Source organism: Daphnia carinata, chromosome 3 (genome assembly GCF_022539665.2).
Source record: "Daphnia carinata strain CSIRO-1 chromosome 3, CSIRO_AGI_Dcar_HiC_V3, whole genome shotgun sequence".
In the NCBI taxonomy this organism is placed as follows: domain Eukaryota; kingdom Metazoa; phylum Arthropoda; class Branchiopoda; order Diplostraca; family Daphniidae; genus Daphnia; species Daphnia carinata.
In genome coordinates, this window is record NC_081333.1 from 10506226 (window position 1) to 10525023 (window position 18798).

At 39.2% G+C, this 18798-nt stretch overlaps 2 protein-coding genes across 3 annotated transcripts; one reads left to right on the top strand and one right to left on the bottom strand.

Annotated features, from left to right (window-relative positions):
• Window positions 1-319: 319 nt before the first annotated feature.
• On the bottom strand, window positions 320-1967 carry LOC130697541 (target of EGR1 protein 1-like). Its single transcript, XM_057520451.2, has 5 exons — window positions 1757-1967; window positions 1392-1697; window positions 1061-1323; window positions 845-992; window positions 320-782 (listed from the first exon to the last, which is right to left on the bottom strand). The coding sequence occupies exons 1-5, from the start codon at window positions 1868-1870 to the stop codon at window positions 348-350; spliced, it is 1266 nt and encodes a 421-aa protein (XP_057376434.1). The 5' UTR covers window positions 1871-1967; the 3' UTR covers window positions 320-347.
• A 1104-nt stretch (window positions 1968-3071) lies between these two features.
• Window positions 3072-18581, top strand: LOC130697539 (uncharacterized). Of its 2 annotated transcripts, XM_057520449.2 has the most exons (14): window positions 6014-6577; window positions 7514-7731; window positions 11234-11508; window positions 12626-12800; window positions 12995-13139; window positions 13385-13566; window positions 14021-14127; window positions 15024-15115; window positions 15224-15343; window positions 15895-15945; window positions 16033-16052; window positions 16515-16625; window positions 17314-17704; window positions 18305-18581. In XM_057520449.2, exons 1-14 carry the CDS (start codon window positions 6239-6241, stop codon window positions 18458-18460), a joined length of 2382 nt encoding a protein of 793 aa, XP_057376432.1. In that variant the 5' UTR covers window positions 6014-6238; the 3' UTR covers window positions 18461-18581. The 2 variants fall into 2 exon arrangements, with proteins under 2 accessions (XP_059350506.1, XP_057376432.1); XM_059494523.1 differs by lacking the exons at window positions 6014-6577; window positions 7514-7731 and adding an exon at window positions 3072-3635.
• Window positions 18582-18798: the final 217 nt, after the last annotated feature.

Consider the following 18798-nt stretch of genomic DNA (forward strand, 5'->3'; position numbering starts at 1 on the left):
GAAGAGTCTGCCCTTGGGATTTCGAATTCGAGGCGCCCTTTTTTTTTCTTCTTCTTTCCAATTGGTGTGTTCAAGCATTTCGCCGTTACTCGTCCCCCGGATTAGGTTTCCATAAGTACCTAGTTATATATGCAATTCGTTTAAATTTTAAATTTCTTTTGGGTTAAAACAAAGAAATTGACAATTCTTCAAAACCCAGCTATCACATCCAGTAATAATTGACCCAAACTAAAGTCTTCAAGGGAACAATGAGAGTTTAAAAGTAAATATTTTTTCTCCTATAAAAAGTGTAGAAGACAAAGCAATTGAATTATAGTAATTGTCAACATAAGAGCATTTTATTTAATTTACAAACCGGGAAAGAGCCGTTCGTATTTCTCCAAATGAGACTTCGAACATTTGGAGAAGGCGCTTTTTTGAATGACGAGGGGAAAGTCTTTACCACTAAGACATACACGATTCCGAACATCAACAATTCGATCCACAAGATTCTTCCAGCAAACGGTGTGGACTTTTTCTGCCGAAGTTGATGATCGCTGGGCTATAAAGGAAGCAAAACAGAAACCTGTCATAAATGCGTCGTGACCAGCTCGATGTCCTCTGAAGCGTTCTTGGCGCGGAGAATGGATTGCCGACATAACAGTATTCGCTTCAAAGCTGACAATTTGGCTTTCATCCTTTCGTTTACGTTTCTTGGTTTTCTTTTGTTCTTCGAGCAGAGCGGCACGATAGACGTCGTGAGATTTCTTGCAATTCGACGCAGTGTTGCAAAAGCCATGATTCTGTAGATAACATTTAACAATCAACGTAATTAATAGGGTCATTCGTATACGCCATCCATTACAATGTAATTTAGACAAATTTCCAAATCTTCATCACTTTGCAAACGCGGAGAACAATCCCAAACGTCAATAAAATCAGATTCTATTAAGGTATGTTTGCAGACCACATGTGCGCGACTAGAATTCTTCAAATTGGTGTTTTTCACCTGGCTATTAAAAGCAGAAAACATATTTGGGTGGCGAACTGTGATAAAAAAATTTTCATATATTATACTCACTGGCTACGGAATATATATTCTAAGAACGATGCGCTTGTTCTAAGTGAAAATTCAGCAACGAATTTTGTATCATAGATCCCACTGGGAAACATCATCTCTAAATCCGCAATGAAAGAAGAAAGTTTCGTCGGCAGATCAGCATAAAGATTTTGGTACAAGAAAACCAAATCTACAAGTCCATTGTGAAGAACTAGAGGAACTTTAGCTGATACCATTACAGTAAATAGATCCCTCATGTCCCATGTGTTTTTCTTTGATTTTCCCTAAAGATAATCAAAATTTGTTAGCACAATGAACCATGGATTAATAAAATGAAATGTAAATTTTTCACCTTGAAGCTGGTATCATTTCCTCTATTATACGGCACACCTTGAGAGTATTGTTTGTGGAAATCAAATCCATGTGTGACAAGAAATTGAAGAGCAGATGGTTCAACCAAAAAATCTTCAGCACATAATGCCATAAAATTGAAAGTTTGCACATTAAAATTTAAGGTTTTTTCACACTCTGACAGTTTAAAGCAACTCAGTCCTAAAGAAATTATTGATCGTGTTTTGGCAACTTCGCTTATGTTTGTATATCGATCATCAACAGCTTGGGAATTTATCAATTTTCTGCTTCCCAGGCCACTCAATTCCTAAAAAAAGATATATAAGCTGAGAAAATCATTTAACCATAACTAATTTATCCACATACACAGTCAACAGCTATGAAAGACGCGTTTTGTATTGAACATACAATACTTGGCCAGACAAACTGTAAATTATCCTTATGAACATCAAATACTGACACCATAAAACTTTCCTCCATATCAACGAAAGATTATAATGAAAATTTTTAGGCTAAAAACGTGTGACTGTGAAAAGTTCTTAGAGCAGATCAGGCATACAAAGTTTGAAACAACAATAACGACAGACGACGGAAGCCCTCGTTGCCGGACTTTCTCCATATCGAACTTGAAATTTAAAAAAATTTAAATTGTGAAATCTGAAAAAAATTTATTTTGTTTTGCTATTAAATATCTCTGAACCCGGTGATATTAAATAAGAACGGACGTCAGGCTGAAAGTACGAACAATTTAAAATTTGTGTACATGCCCAGACGATTGAACACAAATTTCTCGATGCTATAATTGCGTTTACACTAATTGAGGAACATTAGAAATAATAAAAAAAAAGATAAATTTGGTGTGCGTAAGGCCTGGATATGCAAAGCAATCACGAGTACATGTTCCCAAAGCAACGAGGAAGGCAACACGGTGGTTTGTGGGTGTAATCAACTGCACGCCGAGCTTAGTTAGTTGTGGCTAACCGGTAACTATTGGGCTACAGTAGATTGCGTGGCTAGCGACAGAAGGAACGATATATCGGCAAATGGTAGCCTATTGACTTCGCATGATTCGGTTCCATCACACATGTTTCACGGGCTGTCTTAGTCGCTGCCCTGCGGAATATCTTGTGTACTCAGTTTTCCGTCGTCCGTCGATAGTGAAACACAATGTCAATTTTTAGCTGTCCTATGCTGTCTGGTGGGCTGTATGTTTTACCTTTTTCGACATGTTAAATAATCTCACTGACTATTTGCTGTGTTTGTCCGTGCTCATTAACGTTACACGAATTATGTGCTACAAACTGCTGGCTAGCGGACTCCATTTTAACGGTCTTTTTGGTGCGACAGAAGTTCGAAACTAAATATTCTTCGTCATTTAACGATGATAAAGTCTACTGCAATGTTTCAAATTGTTTCACTCTAGAGATGTGCGGGACGTGGCGCGAGTAATGTCTTTTATACTCACGAGTGGGCCGTACTTGAACACCACCTTATTTTACGATAGTTTGAATTTCATTTCCCCGATTTTCCACGCGAAATGTTATAGTTTTAAAAAATCCATTACAAAAACAATCGTTTTTATGCCAAGTAAATAGAATTATTGTATAAGTCCCCCAAAAAATACATTAGTTCAACGAAAAAGTTGCTCAGCTGTGGAGTGTCGCATCGTAACCTTGACGACGGTTTGGCATCGATATACCCTGGTCGGTCGGCGATCGAAGAATCCTTCCGGCGCACGCAATTTTGTTATACATTCAAGAAGACTCCAGCAAATCTGACTAGAACTAGCCAAAAAACTGCCATTGATGTTGAAGTTGAACCTGTACTCGAAAAACACTGCCCGACAAGGTGATACCCGATCGGGAGTGACGGGTCATGATCGATTTGGTCATGTGGGAGCCCTCCGCTCTGCCAAAAGCTCCTCCACAAGACCTAGCTTCGCTCCGGTGCCCAAGTGGCGGATCCAGAAAGAAGCCTTGTTGCGCCAGCAACCGCAAACTGAACGATGGCGACGATTTTCCGGAATAAGAGCCGATGATTACAAGCTTATCACCGATCAGCAAGCGTCATCGTCGAGTAAAAAGCAAAATGGAAACAATTCAGACAACTCGCAAGGCCAAGGGAACCTAGGATGGTTTTTTGTTGGAATCATTTGGCTACGCAAACTTCTAAAGCATATGCTTACTTGTGATAAAGATGTCTGTTCAGACCAATCGGACGAATCGCCGGAATATTTGATCCCTCAGTAAGTTCAATTTTTGGTTATTATAAGCGTCATTAGTTGAGCCGTGTTATACCACTTTGAAAAGAGGGAGAAGTTCAAACATTAGTTTTTAGAATTAACTATGCTGCGAGGCTCCTTTCCAGTATGTGAAGAGAAAATTCATTCACTTAATAAACTACATTGCGGACATAAAATCTGATTAAAAATTCCAAACACTTTTCTTTTTTAACCTAAAAAACTAGAGGATATTTTAAAAGGAGGACATGACATATTTCATTTTAAGCTGGTCCTAGATATCGTAAGCCATACATAAGCGGTAGCAGCAAATTCAATCCACGATGTCGAATGCTAAAACAAAATTTAGCATCTTGAACACTTTGGGCTGGACTGCCCAAAACTTAAAAAAAAATCGATACGTTTAAGCCATGCATACAAAGGATTAGAAATAAGGTTATACCCTAGAGTACTCTTTGTATTCTGACAAGACAACTCTTTGACACTGTACGAATAGTTTATCCGTGTCCCCAAAAGAACAAAAGGACCATTGCGTAAAATTTTTTATTACTTTTTGCCTATATGCAACAAAACGGTGTAAACTTAAGTGCTATTGAAAGGGTGAAGAAAAGACAACTAAACAATAGCTTTAAAACGTTCTGTTCGTGATTTTTAGGGTTATATTAACGCTGTGCGGGATAATCTTTTTTTCTATAGCGGTAATGTTCAACAAATGACGACAAAAATATTATTATTTAATTAGTTGAGATGATTTTCACTGTACATTTTTGGCTTCTTATTTTGACGGTGGTTCGTTAATCCAGTTAACGAGGCAACCCAATCGATGGCTGTTAGCCCTATCGGCAAAGTAGTGGACGATTGATTTGTACAAACAGAGACTTTGGGGCCACAATGCTCTATTTTACACTGTTGAAATTGAACATGGCAAAGCAAGAACTGGTATGTACGTTGAAAAAAAAAAAATTTCTACCGGAACACTTTATGCGATTCCGAGCAATTAATTTAGGCTAGCTAAAGATTATCAAGCCATTCAAACTAAGCCATAATATATTTTACATTACACATTCCTGCATGATACCATGCGATACAGCGGGATTATCATACATTTTAACAACGTACATCGTTCATCAACTGTCCCGTTTAAGTTAGAGATTGCTATGGATGAATTCTAACGAGTGCCGAGAAAGCAAACAATATAACCAAATACGCTTGGCTCTTCTTACTATTCGATGAGGCGCTGGTCGCGGCAAGATCTCGTTAATGGTCTATTAAGTTACAGTAAACAACCTTTTGGCTCCATGACGTGCTAGCCGGTCAATATATTATATACGTGCCGTATATCAGAACAAGACACGTCTTATTGACAATGGATTATCTTTCCGGTGATGTTATACAATACTTCAAATGACGTCAAAGGTAAAACGTCCCTCAGTCATCAATAGTCATGACACTTATTTTCATTTATAAATTTTGTGTTCGCACCGGTGATTTTTGCGTGGCAAAAACTCTCGATCCGACTCTCGATTGAGTGCTACAGCTAGCGTCACACAAATGACAATCGATCAGACACCAAGTTTCACGCGCCACTTCCCAACGAAAACTTCATCGGTTGCTACAGATTTGTTACAAAGAAATTGCATTTGGAACTCAATTCAATCAAGCGACAGTCGTTCCTTTATAACTGCAATAACCTCGGAAATTATTTCATGTAAAGAATCTGCGAACAAAAATCCGTTTACTTAATAAGCTTTACACGCACATATGGTAGCCCCAAGGACACAAAGAAGTCCATTTTTTAAATTTTAAAACGTTACGAATAGTCGATCAATTAAGCAGAACGTCACCTGCATTCAATGATCGCACTGATTTTTTATTTCAAGTTTAATGTGGCATAGTGACATCCAAACAGCAAACGTCGTACTCTTTTCAACATGATGGTTACCATATTGAGGCCGAAGAAGACATAGACGTTACTTGTCCGCCAGACAGTAGTCATTGCACTTCTATGGTGTTACGTCAAACGAAGCCTAATTGAAAACTGTTGTCCCGAAGGAACAATACGATAATACAAGGTGACAGACAACGGCTGTACAGCTTAAAATTTGTATGCAAATCAATATTTTGCCGACAGCGCAACTGACTTGTACATCGACTCTACGTCACATTGCAATTTTTGCACACAATCCTTAAACGAAGTGCTAATGCTAAGTTTGCATACCTGCAGTGCACTACATTGTAGTAGGTACACATTGGAACACAGGGGGAAGAAACATTTCAAGTTTACATTTCTCCCACTTATACGGCCGGACCTGCGCAAGTCATCTGGCTGCAAGTGCACCGTTAGGGTACTACACCAGCGCAAGGCTGCCCCCGGTTTCAGGCTTTCAGTAATGAACTGGTGTGTCACCTGGCCGGTTCTTCGTGTTGTGTTATTGTACATATATATGAAATTAAACTGTTACGTTTCTTAAGACTATTGGCATGTGGTTTAGTGCATCGCAAATTGATTTCCTCATTGACTAGAAGTCGAAAAGTTTAACAAATATTACCTATTTATTTTCGTCGTTCAAGTGGTCGCCTTTGGCCGACCCGCACAATCCGCCCGCAACATGTTTAACATGTATCGAAGGCGTTTTTATAACGCCAAGGCGGGGGCGATGAATGGAGGTAGTTCCGAAGAGCTCGGCCACGATCGCTTCAATTACATGAATCCCAATGTAAATTACGACAAGTGGCCACGACGGCTGCGTCCTAAGAAAAATTCCCTCAAAGTGGAACTCGAGGCACCTGAAAGTCCGCACTTGCTCGAACCGGAAGGAGGCAGTCGAGAATTTGCTACGTTAGCAGAGGGCCACCAACGTCACTGTAACGGATCCCTTCGCGAACATCAACGGTTGCTGAGTTTGCGCTCCAGTCGCCATAAGTGTAGCCCCCGATGCAGAGTTAAAGTATATCCACGTAGCCTTTTTTATCTCACATTATTGCGTTGATTTTGCATCATTTTAGTTGCCACTGTTGATTATATAACGGGATTCCCTTTCTTATTGAAATTTTAAATATCGTAAGTCAAATTAGCGAAATAGTTTTTGCATTTCTCTTGACTTTTCATTAATAAATTCGGGCAGTGGTAGCTTAAGAAGATCGTCGTCCAAAGAAGTCTTACGTTATGTTTGCTCTCCGGAGATGAAAGGATAGTGGTGGAACGTGAAGCAAAATGCGTTGAAGTCAAATTATAATACTCATAAATGCTGTATATGAGGAATAATTACGGATTAGTGTTTTGCATATCAAATTCCTCCGTAAACAGGTGCCGCCCATGCGTGCATAGAGCTTGGACGAAAGCTTTCAGTAGTCAAATGTAAAAGCCTATCATCCGTTTGTTATTGTGAAATATATTATTGTGTGAGCAAGTCTTCGCTGCATACGTTCACCGTCTAGCGAGATCCTCGTGCGGATTTGCTGGTTTTTAAGATCGGCTTTGTCCCTACTTGTCATAATGAAGGGGAAAAAAAGAGCAGATATTATTATATCGGGAGTCCGCGTTTGCTTACATCATTGCCCCTTTAAGAGGGTTTTTCATATCCGAAATAACCTTACTTAACTCAATTGGACAACGTTATTCTTGATGCTTTCAAAGGGGAACGTTCAGTATCTCATTGCATTTTTTTTTTCACAGTAGCCATTTCCGATCTTCCCTTGTTGCGATGCGATTGGATAAAAATAATTATTTAAAAACCAGACAAACAAATGCGTGTTAACAAGCGCCGTATGTGGGTGTTTTCCCTTGGCATACCGCCATTCTCAATGTCTTTCCAACACCATTTTCGTAACGAGCATTAATAGTGTGTTAATATTCATGTTACGTTGACGGTCCCACACACTAGAGCCCGAAGTCGTCGTCACAGAATTTGAGTACGGAGGCCTTGGTCAAGGTTTTCGCTTGCCTAGGAGTTCAAGAGAATGGACCAGCCAGCTGCAACGGCACGTCCCCGGTACTCTCTTCTTCCAGTGGCTGTGTCCTCGAGCGTGAGAAGCTCAGAGGAAACCAGCTCAAACGACCAAAGAGGCTCAGCGTCTTCTCCGCATCTCTTTCCTCCATCAGGTAGGCTTATATGCCGAGCATTAGGCAGGCACCAAAAAACCGACACAAATTTAAATATTAAGAAACCATAACAAATAAACAAGCAAGATAACCATACATTTCTTTTTTAAACCGCTAAACGAGTTTGATAACCGTGAGTCCATTAAAGGGGGATTGGTTGATTGCCAACCTTATTGCCCTTTAGTAATGCGTGGTATAATTTATCCCTCATTGCGTTCCACTTCTCCCGGCTCTATTTGCCACGTTTACAAACGGGGAGAAAAAGGTTAAAGAGCGAACGTGAAAGGGAAACAAAATCAATACTATACACTGTACATCAACTTTCAGTATCGTGGAAGTTGGCTTGTCCATCAACGATGCCACCAAAGGGCATTACCTATTGAACATTTTCAATAGCTTGGTTATCATACTGCCAATACCGGAACCCGATCGAAATCGTTACTCAATTATTTAGCTTCGAATATCTAAAAAAAATTGTTTTGTATATTTGATGCGCCTTTTGAACTTTTCCTGCGTCCCGTCCCTCTTCATTTCCCGACTCTATTCCTATTTCACTTTCCGCTACTGAGCAAACTATCATCGATTTACTCACTGGACAAATTTGGGATGAACTTACATGTTGCCTAGTACTCTGAAGCCTTGCTTGTTTTAATTTTGATTCAATAATTGGAAAGGATTGGAAATAATCCTATCGTGAGAGATTGTGACGCAGAACTTGAAAATACGTCATCAGTAGAATTTTTTATCCAGCCGCACGTGTATACATGTATTGGGGGGGGGGGGATGTCGGTTGTACGCTGTTAATCATCACGCACAGCAAACGTCCGTAGTGGATTTCGTGTCGAAGATGCCTTGGCATCGTACCACTTCATAATTGAACTCCTCTTTGCTCTATAAACTGCCTTTACGGCCAGCAGCCAATGCTGCGTTCCCATGTTACACGTCTTTGATGACGTTAGAGTAGTCATTACCAATAACGTGATTACAAGTAGGCCGGATCCATATGGGCGTATTGTGTTTTGGATACGAGGCCAATCGATCGCCTATAGCTTCTTCAGCTTTCTATGTTATTGGCATCGCTCTTTTTTATTTATTTTTTTTTTATCTGATATCTACGGAGTTTACATCGTCATTTTTGCTAAGAGAAAGAGAACAGTTTAATAAATTGAGGTTATCTTCAAGTTAGCGGTAGCATTAGGCAACTGAAATTTATGTATGCAGTAGCCTATTTTTTTTAATTTACCACATGGATTCCCTGAGTGAGGCATTGAGAAACCCTTTCACGATTCATGTATATGTATCACCTGTACCATAATTCTTGAAGCAATGCGGGATGGTTTCGGCTGGATATTGATGTTGACGCAACCTCTACGCTAACTGTAACGAGATTACACAAAAAACTCCTTCAAAAATCGATTCTTGAATATGGCACTCGTTGTCCTTGTTCATGGTTTCTTTTACCTTCTGTCCTCGGCTTTTAAGACAGCAGTCATTGATCTCGAGTTCCAAATAATCTTTCGTACTACAGCAAGTGAATTGGTCGTCGCAAAGGCATAGTATAAGTCACCGATGGCTATGTGTTCGCCATCGAAGCCCTAAGAACGAGAAGTGAGTTATCGTTTTGACAGCCTGCGCACTACACCAAAGAGGCAACGATAATGAATTAGTTACAGGCCATCAACGTCGACAGACGCTAGGTTCGGTTCATGTTTAGCCGGCAAACTTGAGAACATCTATCTGCCGTTATTCTATCGAAGTGGGAGGGGGACGAGGCTGTTAATAATCTTAGAAGACTAGCTCGTTTTCAATAATACAAAACAAAATATAGAGTTGCTATTATAGATGTTCGGTTAATGAAGGCCGAGGTGTTCGGCGAAACCCATAATGGTCGGTAATGGATGTGTAGAAAACAAAAGAGAAAACAAAAAGCATTCATTGAGCTTCTGTTAGGTTCTATAGTACGAACCCTTGTATAAAGCCTATTACATATGAAGAATTGTTGAAGAAACAAGCAGCCAAAGGAAAAAAAATGTTTTATTTTTTCTTTGTCTGGTAATCTATTTGGACTTGAACTCGTATCGATTCTTTTATTTAAAGAAGATTCTTTTACTGGCTTGTACTTTTCGTGAAATGGGAACTAGTTGGAAAAAGTTTTGAAGGAGATAGCCTACTGTATAGTCTAACAAACCGACTACAGTATCTCTCTTTAGTTTGTCATAAAAGGTTTGGAACGAAAAAAATCTACAAAGCATTCCAGTAATCTAATTTTGGTCTACTCTATTAAGAGCTGTGACATGAGACAGTCGTCTACATTTGCATTTTTCTTGTTCCAGATGCTATACCGTAGGCAAGCTGAGGTGTATTAGAAATAGATGTCCCCTGCTTCTATCATTTCACAAAAAGTGAACGATAACTGAACGTCAATTGACTCTCTTTTTGTTTGTTTTTTTATTGCCTGTATTGCGTTGTATTGACATTTGACACTTTAAGTTTAAATCACGCTTCCAAGAGGCGAAGAATTTGGGCTAATGCGCATGACATACAAATATGGGCATACAGTAGAACTAAAGCAGAGAAAACAAGAAAAAAATAATTACGTTAAAGACGGATCACCTACTTGCGATCTGACAGCTCATTAGAAATCCGTTTTTTAAAGATAGAAATAGCAAATGCAAAAGGGGTTTTTTCACTTTCGAACTTTATATGCGTGTGAACAACAATACTTCGCTCCATTGGCCTGGCAAAGCCCATGTTTCTAAGCAACAGAAAGAGATAAAATAAGAATTGAAAAAAAAGTAGCAAACCGGGTGGATCTCAGATCAGTACTACGAGAAAAGAAAAGATTTGTAGTTGTGTATATGTTTTATAAGGGATCGTGCGGATTTGCTGCCCTTAGAGAGAAAGCCTCGCCAGTTTACAATTTGGATACAGTACGAATCCCACAAGCGACCTGAGCAAATTTAGAAAAAGCAGATAGCCTACTGGCCAAATTCAGAGACAGCAAAGAAATTGGTTATCAAGATGTTAAAGTATATAGGCTATTAGAACCTTACATTAGGTTTACATTGTTTGCAGTTAACAGCAGCGAGTATCGTCCTTACTTGCGCCGTCCGTTACTCACACAGGAAAAGTTCTTGTCCACATTTGACACTCGACTGATCGAAACTATTCAGAAATGCATAACAATCCGAGGATTTGTAACGCAAGGGTCCGTTCCACGCTAAACACACTTTGTACTAAGAATTGGTGTGAGATGGGTTTCTTATTATTAAGAAGTAATGAGTTATGGTGCAGGAAACTTTTATAGCTTGAGTTACCGCAAGATTCGCCTTTAACTATTTACGTCTTGCAATTGTTAATCAATTGCATACGCTCTCCTCCATCACAACACGCAACGTCTTCTTCAAGAGGGCTTGTACAAAAACGTCAATATCGTAGATAGCGAACGATATTTCAAATCTTCTATCATTCTGATGATGCTTTTGTGATCGCTCTCGTACAGGTATTCGTACCGCACGAAAGAGAGTGCAAGTAATGGTTCGACGGCGGTCGGCAGCATGGTGGATGGTGAGGAAATGGCCGGCTGTCTTGGTGGATCTAGCGGAAATGGCGCACATGATGGCAGTAGCGGAGCAGAATGCATCGAACTCTGTCATATGGAAAGAAGGATGTCGAGAGCGAGAGGATCGGATATAAGAGAATTGGCTACCAACATCTGCCGTCAATACATTCGCTCTTCATCACGCTATCACTTGCTCGACCACTTAAAGGACATAGGTAAGATTGTTTGTAGACAAGTTGCTATGGTGACGATCGACGCCGTTCAAAGCCATTTCACGTTTTATTCTGCCGCACATGCCAATCAATCAATGTAATGAAATACAGTGTGTAGCTCACGTCAACTTATGAGTGGACTAAAAATAATGGTGGCAAAGTTATTGGACAGAAAGTGCCCTTTACTCCAACGCACAATTTTAAAGGAAGTGGGTAGTGAATTCTGTTGTTGATTCTTCGCTACTTACGATTTCAATTTATGATGAAAAAAGACCTGATATCTACGTCATAATGCCGTACTTGATTTTTAAAACTAACTGCGTGATAATGAAGTGACGTTGAACGATTGCCTGTCGTTCTGTGGTTCCACACCGTGTTAGAATATACGCACGAATACAGACCAACGCCCTTCTTTTTACAGCATTTAATTCTTATTTTTTTTTTACCCTTTTTGGTGGAGCTTATAAGGGTGGGGTTATTTATTTATAGATAGCCATTGACGGGCTAACTAGAACTATAACCTTTTCCTATTTACGCAGTTTTATAATGAAATTATTTCCGGACGTGTTCCCTGACAAAACAACATCTAGGTTACAGTCAATTCCACCAATAACAAAATCATTTCCGCGTTGACGAGATAGCCTAACAGTCGCAATAGATGAAAAATATGGATTTTAACATAAAGCAGCCCATGTTTTCGTCTGGGAAATCAAAAGTTCTCTGAAAACTAACAAAAAAAAAATGCTCGGCCCTTCGGTGGGTGATATAATAACGATATACAGTCTCCGTTTTGGTTAGGGCGAATGAAAAACTGGAGGAAAATGCGGGGCTTATCCTAGAAATTGGGTTGCAACCTTTCAAAAACCCATAGTGGTTCACGGAAAGAAATAGTAAATACATCTAGGCTATAATTATATTTAAAGTGAACCTTTGATGCTAAATCCAAGCTTATTGGTGGCTTTAGGTTCTCCGACAAGCATCTCAAACTCCGTCATAGTTTTTTTTTGTCGTTTTGAATCGTTAATAATGGCTCAGACTTATTTCCTAAAGATATCCTAGATGCATTAGCCCGTGACAAAGTATCAAAAACGCCGCAATTTTATTTGTTGTATGTACATAGGATCAAGAATCGACAAGCAGTGGTTCATGATACGCGATGACTCGCTGAAAACTGAACGACTTTTGACAATAGTGCCACTGACTGGATCACCCGGTTACGGTTGTGAGGTCACTACAACTGATGCGGATGCAACCCGCAACGCCCTTATCGATCTCTTCACTGCTCTCCAACACCCGTAAGGGATCGTTTAATTATAGCGAATATTTCCTAAATAAATACTGCTAACTGCAATGTTTCATTTGCATCATTTTCGTTTATGTGATTCTTTTGCGTCATTTTTAAAAAATAATTTTAAAATTTGTTTTCTTTTTGTTTTTTTCTTCTAAATTTCTAAAAACGGCTTGGATGCTAAATATCGCACAATTTTAGATACATATATCCAGTTTTGGATGTGGATTTTGTTTACGGTTCCGTTGCGTCAACGAATTCACCTTTCTGTGAAGAGGCTAAACCAGTTCTCGTGGCCGTCTTTCCTTTTAATACCAAAGGATCGCTCAAGGACCTCATCTACAGAGTAAAGATCTCTCTCTCTCATTCTCTGTCTCACGTAGTCATATTACCCACTTATTAAAGGGTTTCCTTCCTCTCTCTTTTCAATGAGCAATTACCGCCTTTTATGCACATCTAAAGAAACGATCTACTTGTTTATGATTTATACTTTTACGTTTTACACGGGTCCAAGCTTCTCAAACATTTTGCAACATTTCATGGCGAAGTGTTTCATATATATCAACGCAACAAATTCGATGTTTTTAACAGAGTCGCTGGCAAGATGATTGGGGTCAGAAATATTGTCAACGATCTGAGGGATTGCCTCTTCTTCAAGTCCAACGATTGGGTCGCCAAATCTTAGAGGCTCTCCTCTTTCTCCAAGAGCGAGGCTTCCCTCCTTTCGGACATTTGCATTCTGGGAATGTCATTATCCAAAACGGTGTAGCCAGGTATGCTTCATTTCTCTTTGATAAAACATACCGTACACTTTAGAAACGTACGCACTCAGACTTTCAGTTTAAAACTTACATTGCTTATAACTCTACGAAGAACGCAGTATGTTTACTGCAACGAACCAGACGGTGGTTTCGCACTCAATCTGCAAACTAATCTGCTACCCAGCTGACTTTCCTGATCCAATTTGCCAATTCACCTTTCCTGCCTTCGTCATTGTGTTGGCCGAGAACTTCCAACGATCCCTGTAGGTTTCTCATTTCACCTACTGGCCCCAGACTTTTTCTACCTTGCTATACCGATCACTTGTTTTTTCCCCATACGTCTATTAACGAGAGAACGTCTCCCGCTTGTCAAGTTCCCAGACAAACAAAAATCGATCTTAGGACTATAGGATAACAAAAAAGAAAAAAAAAATAACAAAACAAACAAAGTAAACTAAATAACTAGGTTGACGGGCTTCGAGAACACGCTGTTAGGATTTTCGTCTCGGATTCATCCTATGGTCAAGAGCATCCTGCCCGGCACACCCGCCGTTGTTGACACCATCTGTTTTGGTACTCTATATACTTATTATTTAAGCTAGCTAAGCTTGATATCTTGTTGCTTATCATATTAAATTCTAATTTTATTATCTCTCAGTGACAAAAGAGAAATACGCATTGATTTTTAATTGATTTCCTGATCAAAGAGTTATACATAGTAGTAGATCCCATATGCTATTGCAACTGGCTATAGACTTCCTCGTCCCTTTTTGTTTTATATCAATTAAATGTACTGTGATATACGCAAACCTCCCTGAGGGAGGTAACTGCGTCGAACTGTGCAACCTATACTATTACCCGTTCCCTGATAACTGAGCTCGATGACGTCATTGTTTGCATTTGATCTACGCTATATATATTCAATATCGTTGTTGGCTTGCCTAGAATTCAACAGTGCCCTATTTATTCGTTAACATATCTACCGCGTGTAAAGGCTACTTATATGCATCCGCATTATTTTTATAGCATAGATGGCAAGCCACCATTAGAAGGATTATCACCGGAGTCTTATGAATAAATGCATAAAGGGCACGGTGCATCAGCTCACTTTCAATATTGCCGTTGACAGCTCCCTCGAGATATTACTCAGAAGTATTAACGGATGAGTAATGAGTAAGCACACAAAGAAAAAAAGTTCTAAAAAAAAATAGGGGGGGGGGGAGAAAACCACACAGTCACAGAGTGATCTGGATATATATGCATATATTCAATGGTCGGCAATGTCGATAATCGATATGGACTATCTCATTTTGTGTAGACTATATTATGCTTACGTCAAGCATTTAAACCAATAATAACTATAGCTTATTGATTTTCCTTTTATGTTTGTAGTTTTGATGTGCGTCAGTTTATGATCTTTTATTCAAAGGGTTCTTAATGTTCTTTCTCTCTGATGGCAAATTGCATAGGTCACGTCCTGTTTGAAATGTGCAGCGGATACGAACTCTATGCTCCCAAACCGACGGCCCGACACTTGGAGGATTTACAGTCTTATCCGCAGGTATAAGGATTATCTTAAAATATTAAAACCCCTATGAAATTAGCAAGTTTAAAACCAGCACCATTGTGCGCACTTATGGCGTCTTCTGGATTCATGTCTTTCAAGCAGGTTATTGAAGTCTTGGATTACATCTTCAACAGTCCGGGTGAGGAATACCCAACGATCGGGAACCTAGCCATTCTCGAGTTCTTCCGCAACATCGATCTCCGAGAAATGAGATGCTCGACGGTTAACTTCTCCTCTCTTACGCACCTGATCGAACCCATTCAAGCTTTGGTTCAGCGTGTCTAATCTATATTTGCCGAACGAGCGGGCAACTGGTTTGCCAATAACCAATAAGAATTTCGAAAACTATTTATTTTTTTTACGATTTAGATATTGTTTTCTTTTTTTTAAAAAAGCGAACGAACGCGTAAAGAAAACAATTCGTCAGTCAGTATTATTGACGTACGTAATAATGACCATGTCTTGCTTACTCGTGCCCATTAATATAGATTGGAAACACATTTATACGATTAAGTATATAGGCAAAATGTCCCTTTAGTAATTTGGAGTAGAATTTTCAGTAAACTTGTAGAATTCGCAACGCCGACATCACTGTTTATTACGTTTGTTGTTTTTGATACAATAAAATTACGTTCATTAGTTTTGATCGTTTGTTGGCAGGTTTTCATAGCATTATCGGAGTGCATTTTCTTTGCTATTATTTTCTGATGCTATTTTTTTTCAAAATATAGTGGATTAATCAAATATATTATTATTATTTCTCATTCATGCAGATATACTACAACGCCAAGTTGACCCGCGCGGCCTTGAATCTTCTAGAACAGGTAATTGCTGATGATATCACGCTCGTCTATAATTGGATTGGACGGTGGTTATCATTCTCTCATTGTTTATTTTGTATGACATTACAGGTGCAACAAAAACGACACAGGTAACTATGATGCGGACGATCAAGTAAGAATAGACTAGAATAACACATAAACAACAAATGGCCCACAGAGAAAACTAAATTTAGAAACAGTGAATGGAAAGTAGAACTTAATGAGTTCATTTGAACAATCACGCCTAAACGTTGCACTATTGTTTATGATATATCTTGAGATGGCGATGCCCGTTTTGCGCGTGGTTCTAAAGCCAACATTTATAACCTCTTATTTGATACAGTATAGCCATAATTATTCACTAATAGTGTTGGGTAAGAGTTGGATTTGACGAGGGATTGTTGCGTTATGCTAGCACAGTAAAACAAACTTGCTAATTGTATTGTGTATCGTGATTTCAGCTATTGACTATTTTGATTTATTTTTTGTTATTTTGTTATATTATTTTTATTTTCTCTCGTGGTGGTGTGGTTTTTTTTTTTAATATCTAACTCCTCTGGTCGGACACTCAGAAAAGAGAAACTGTTATCAAAGCATCACAAATGCTATCGATATCACTCCACTCCGTCGCCAAAATTGGATTCAGCCTTCTCAGCGACTGAAGTTCCTAGCTACAGTAGGAGGTAACCACATTTTGGTATTCATTTTTAAATGATAGACCGCATTACCGATAGAGGATAAAGCAATGCGTGACAAGCTACGTGTAAAATCGATATCGCGACCTTTCACGCACAGTCTATCCAGAATGACATATTTCGCTGGTCAGAGAATTCCGGGAAACGTTGTTGTGTCGTATAGCGGATGAGAGAGTCAGAGGTTTGCGTATATACGTACATATTGCTCTATTGCTCTACGGAGAGTATTCGTATTAGTCGTTTCGTGAGTCCTTGAACACACAAATGGTCTTTTTTGTTCACTGCTGTTTCGTACACGAAATACTTGGATCTGTAGCGGCTGATAGCTTCGACAAATTAAAAATGTCGTCATGCTGGTAATTAAAAGACATATTACCTTGAAAAAATCAATCAAATACCATTAAAATACGAATGTCTTAAAAACATTAATGCTATGCTAACCGCAAAAACAGCTAATGCATTACAGTCAGCTTTAATCTCGTTCAAAATTGTTTAAGCCTGGGAAATAGTTTTACATCCCAGTAATATGACGCTTTATAGTAAAATTTATTTTAAGAAATATTTCTATTACATTAATCTAAACGTCCCAATCATGAGTTTGCCTCATTGGAAGTTTTCCAATTAGTTAGACTTATTTTATGTTTTTAAACCGTCCATTTTAAACATTCTTTTTCAGGCAGATTGAAGTTCATTCAATGGAAGGCAACAGTCATCCAAATATGGAGACAGAAGGAAACAACGGAAACGATGCCAACACCTTACCGCAACAATGGAAGCCACCGAAAGATTTGCCAAATCAACCTGATGATGCTGAAAATCTAGAACAGGAAGAACAATGGAACAGCGGCGGTGATGTGATCCGGTCGCAGAGCATACGCTCTGGCCTGACATTGAATCTAAGCAATAACGTTCATGGCGGACACATGGTCCGCCCTCGGTCCACCGTGCCTACCAGTTGCATCTCGCCGTCCATTATCTCCTCTTTCATTTCGCTCGAAGCATTTGGTGCCAACAACGAAAAACGACAGCATTCGACCGGCACATTCAGCGCTAATGTCCAAGCACAAGTAAATTAAATTTATACTGTTCTTTTTCCGAACCTAACGGTGATAGTTTCCCGTTCATTTCATCATTTGATATTCAAATTTTAAATGGCGATCAAAATCTCGCGCGTTATGTGTAGATGTCATTCAAAACAAATTCTAAATGCAGCAACAGGTGTTTGTGAACAGGGAAATTTGCTTCTTAGGCCGTGCAAAAGGTAGCAATAAAAAAAAAGACATCAACCGAAATCTTCTGGGAACATTGAGGGGGACGTATGAATAATGCCAACTGCTCTCGCGTGAGAATTTCGTCAGGTGTGTCGACGAACAGTGACGTAGACGTCCAGTGGGGAACCGACAGACATTTCGTTTGGCAATCGTTATGCGAAATGTGAGGCATCATCTCGTAGACATGTGTAAAGAGAACGGAAAACGGGATAATAAACAAGACATTCGTGATGATGAAGCTAACCAAATGCACTGGGCACGAAGGCCACTGATGTGCAAACACATCAATTTGGTTCGAAGACATTCTCCTAGATATATTTTTAAAAATAGCCTTAGTGTACGTAATTTTATGAAACTGTGTGCGCATGTATTTACATTTACATTTTTTGAAAACAGAATATTTATTGCTCGGATGACTCTTTTCAAACACCACTTGAGTCACCTTGCGCCGAGCAAAAGCACTACTTTCCCGTTGATCACGCAGAAGACCAGCCCTTGGTGATGGTGCTAACTCCGCCCGACGCCAGTGAACCTGTTCTCATCGAAGGTTGAGTTCACTTGCCAATAATAGCTAGCCTAAACTTTTATTGAATTTCTTTTTTAAACAAATAAAACTATATTGTGAGACGGTTTCCGTTAGCTTTAAAATTACACCGCAGTCATTGATACACAATCTGTCTAATGTTCCATTCATTTGTTGGACATTCGCGTGAATTTACCATTACGCAATAAGAAGAAAACGAAAAAATATTTGTGTAAAGGAGACGTTGACACTTGATAGTCTTGAAACGGTATCTACTATACCAAGCCAAAGATGTCGACGCAAAGTCGTGATCAGTTTAATCCAAAAGATCAGTTGACTAACAGCATTCCGATGATTTGAGCCCGAA

Coding starts and splice junctions, on each gene's coding strand:
- LOC130697541 (XM_057520451.2), bottom strand. CDS start 1,870: ATGGAGGAAAGTTTTATGGTGTCAGTATTTGATGTTCATAAGGATAAT. Junction 1,698..1,756: donor CTTTCATAGCTGTTGACTGT/GTATGTGGATAA, acceptor ATCTTTTTTTAG/GAATTGAGTGGCCTGGGAAG. Junction 783..844: donor AAATTTGTCTAAATTACATT/GTAATGGATGGC, acceptor TGTTATCTACAG/AATCATGGCTTTTGCAACAC.
- LOC130697539 (XM_057520449.2), top strand. CDS start 6,239: ATGTTTAACATGTATCGAAGGCGTTTTTATAACGCCAAGGCGGGGGCG. Junction 6,578..7,513: donor GCCCCCGATGCAGAGTTAAA/GTATATCCACGT, acceptor CCCACACACTAG/AGCCCGAAGTCGTCGTCACA. Junction 13,140..13,384: donor TCAAGGACCTCATCTACAGA/GTAAAGATCTCT, acceptor TGTTTTTAACAG/AGTCGCTGGCAAGATGATTG.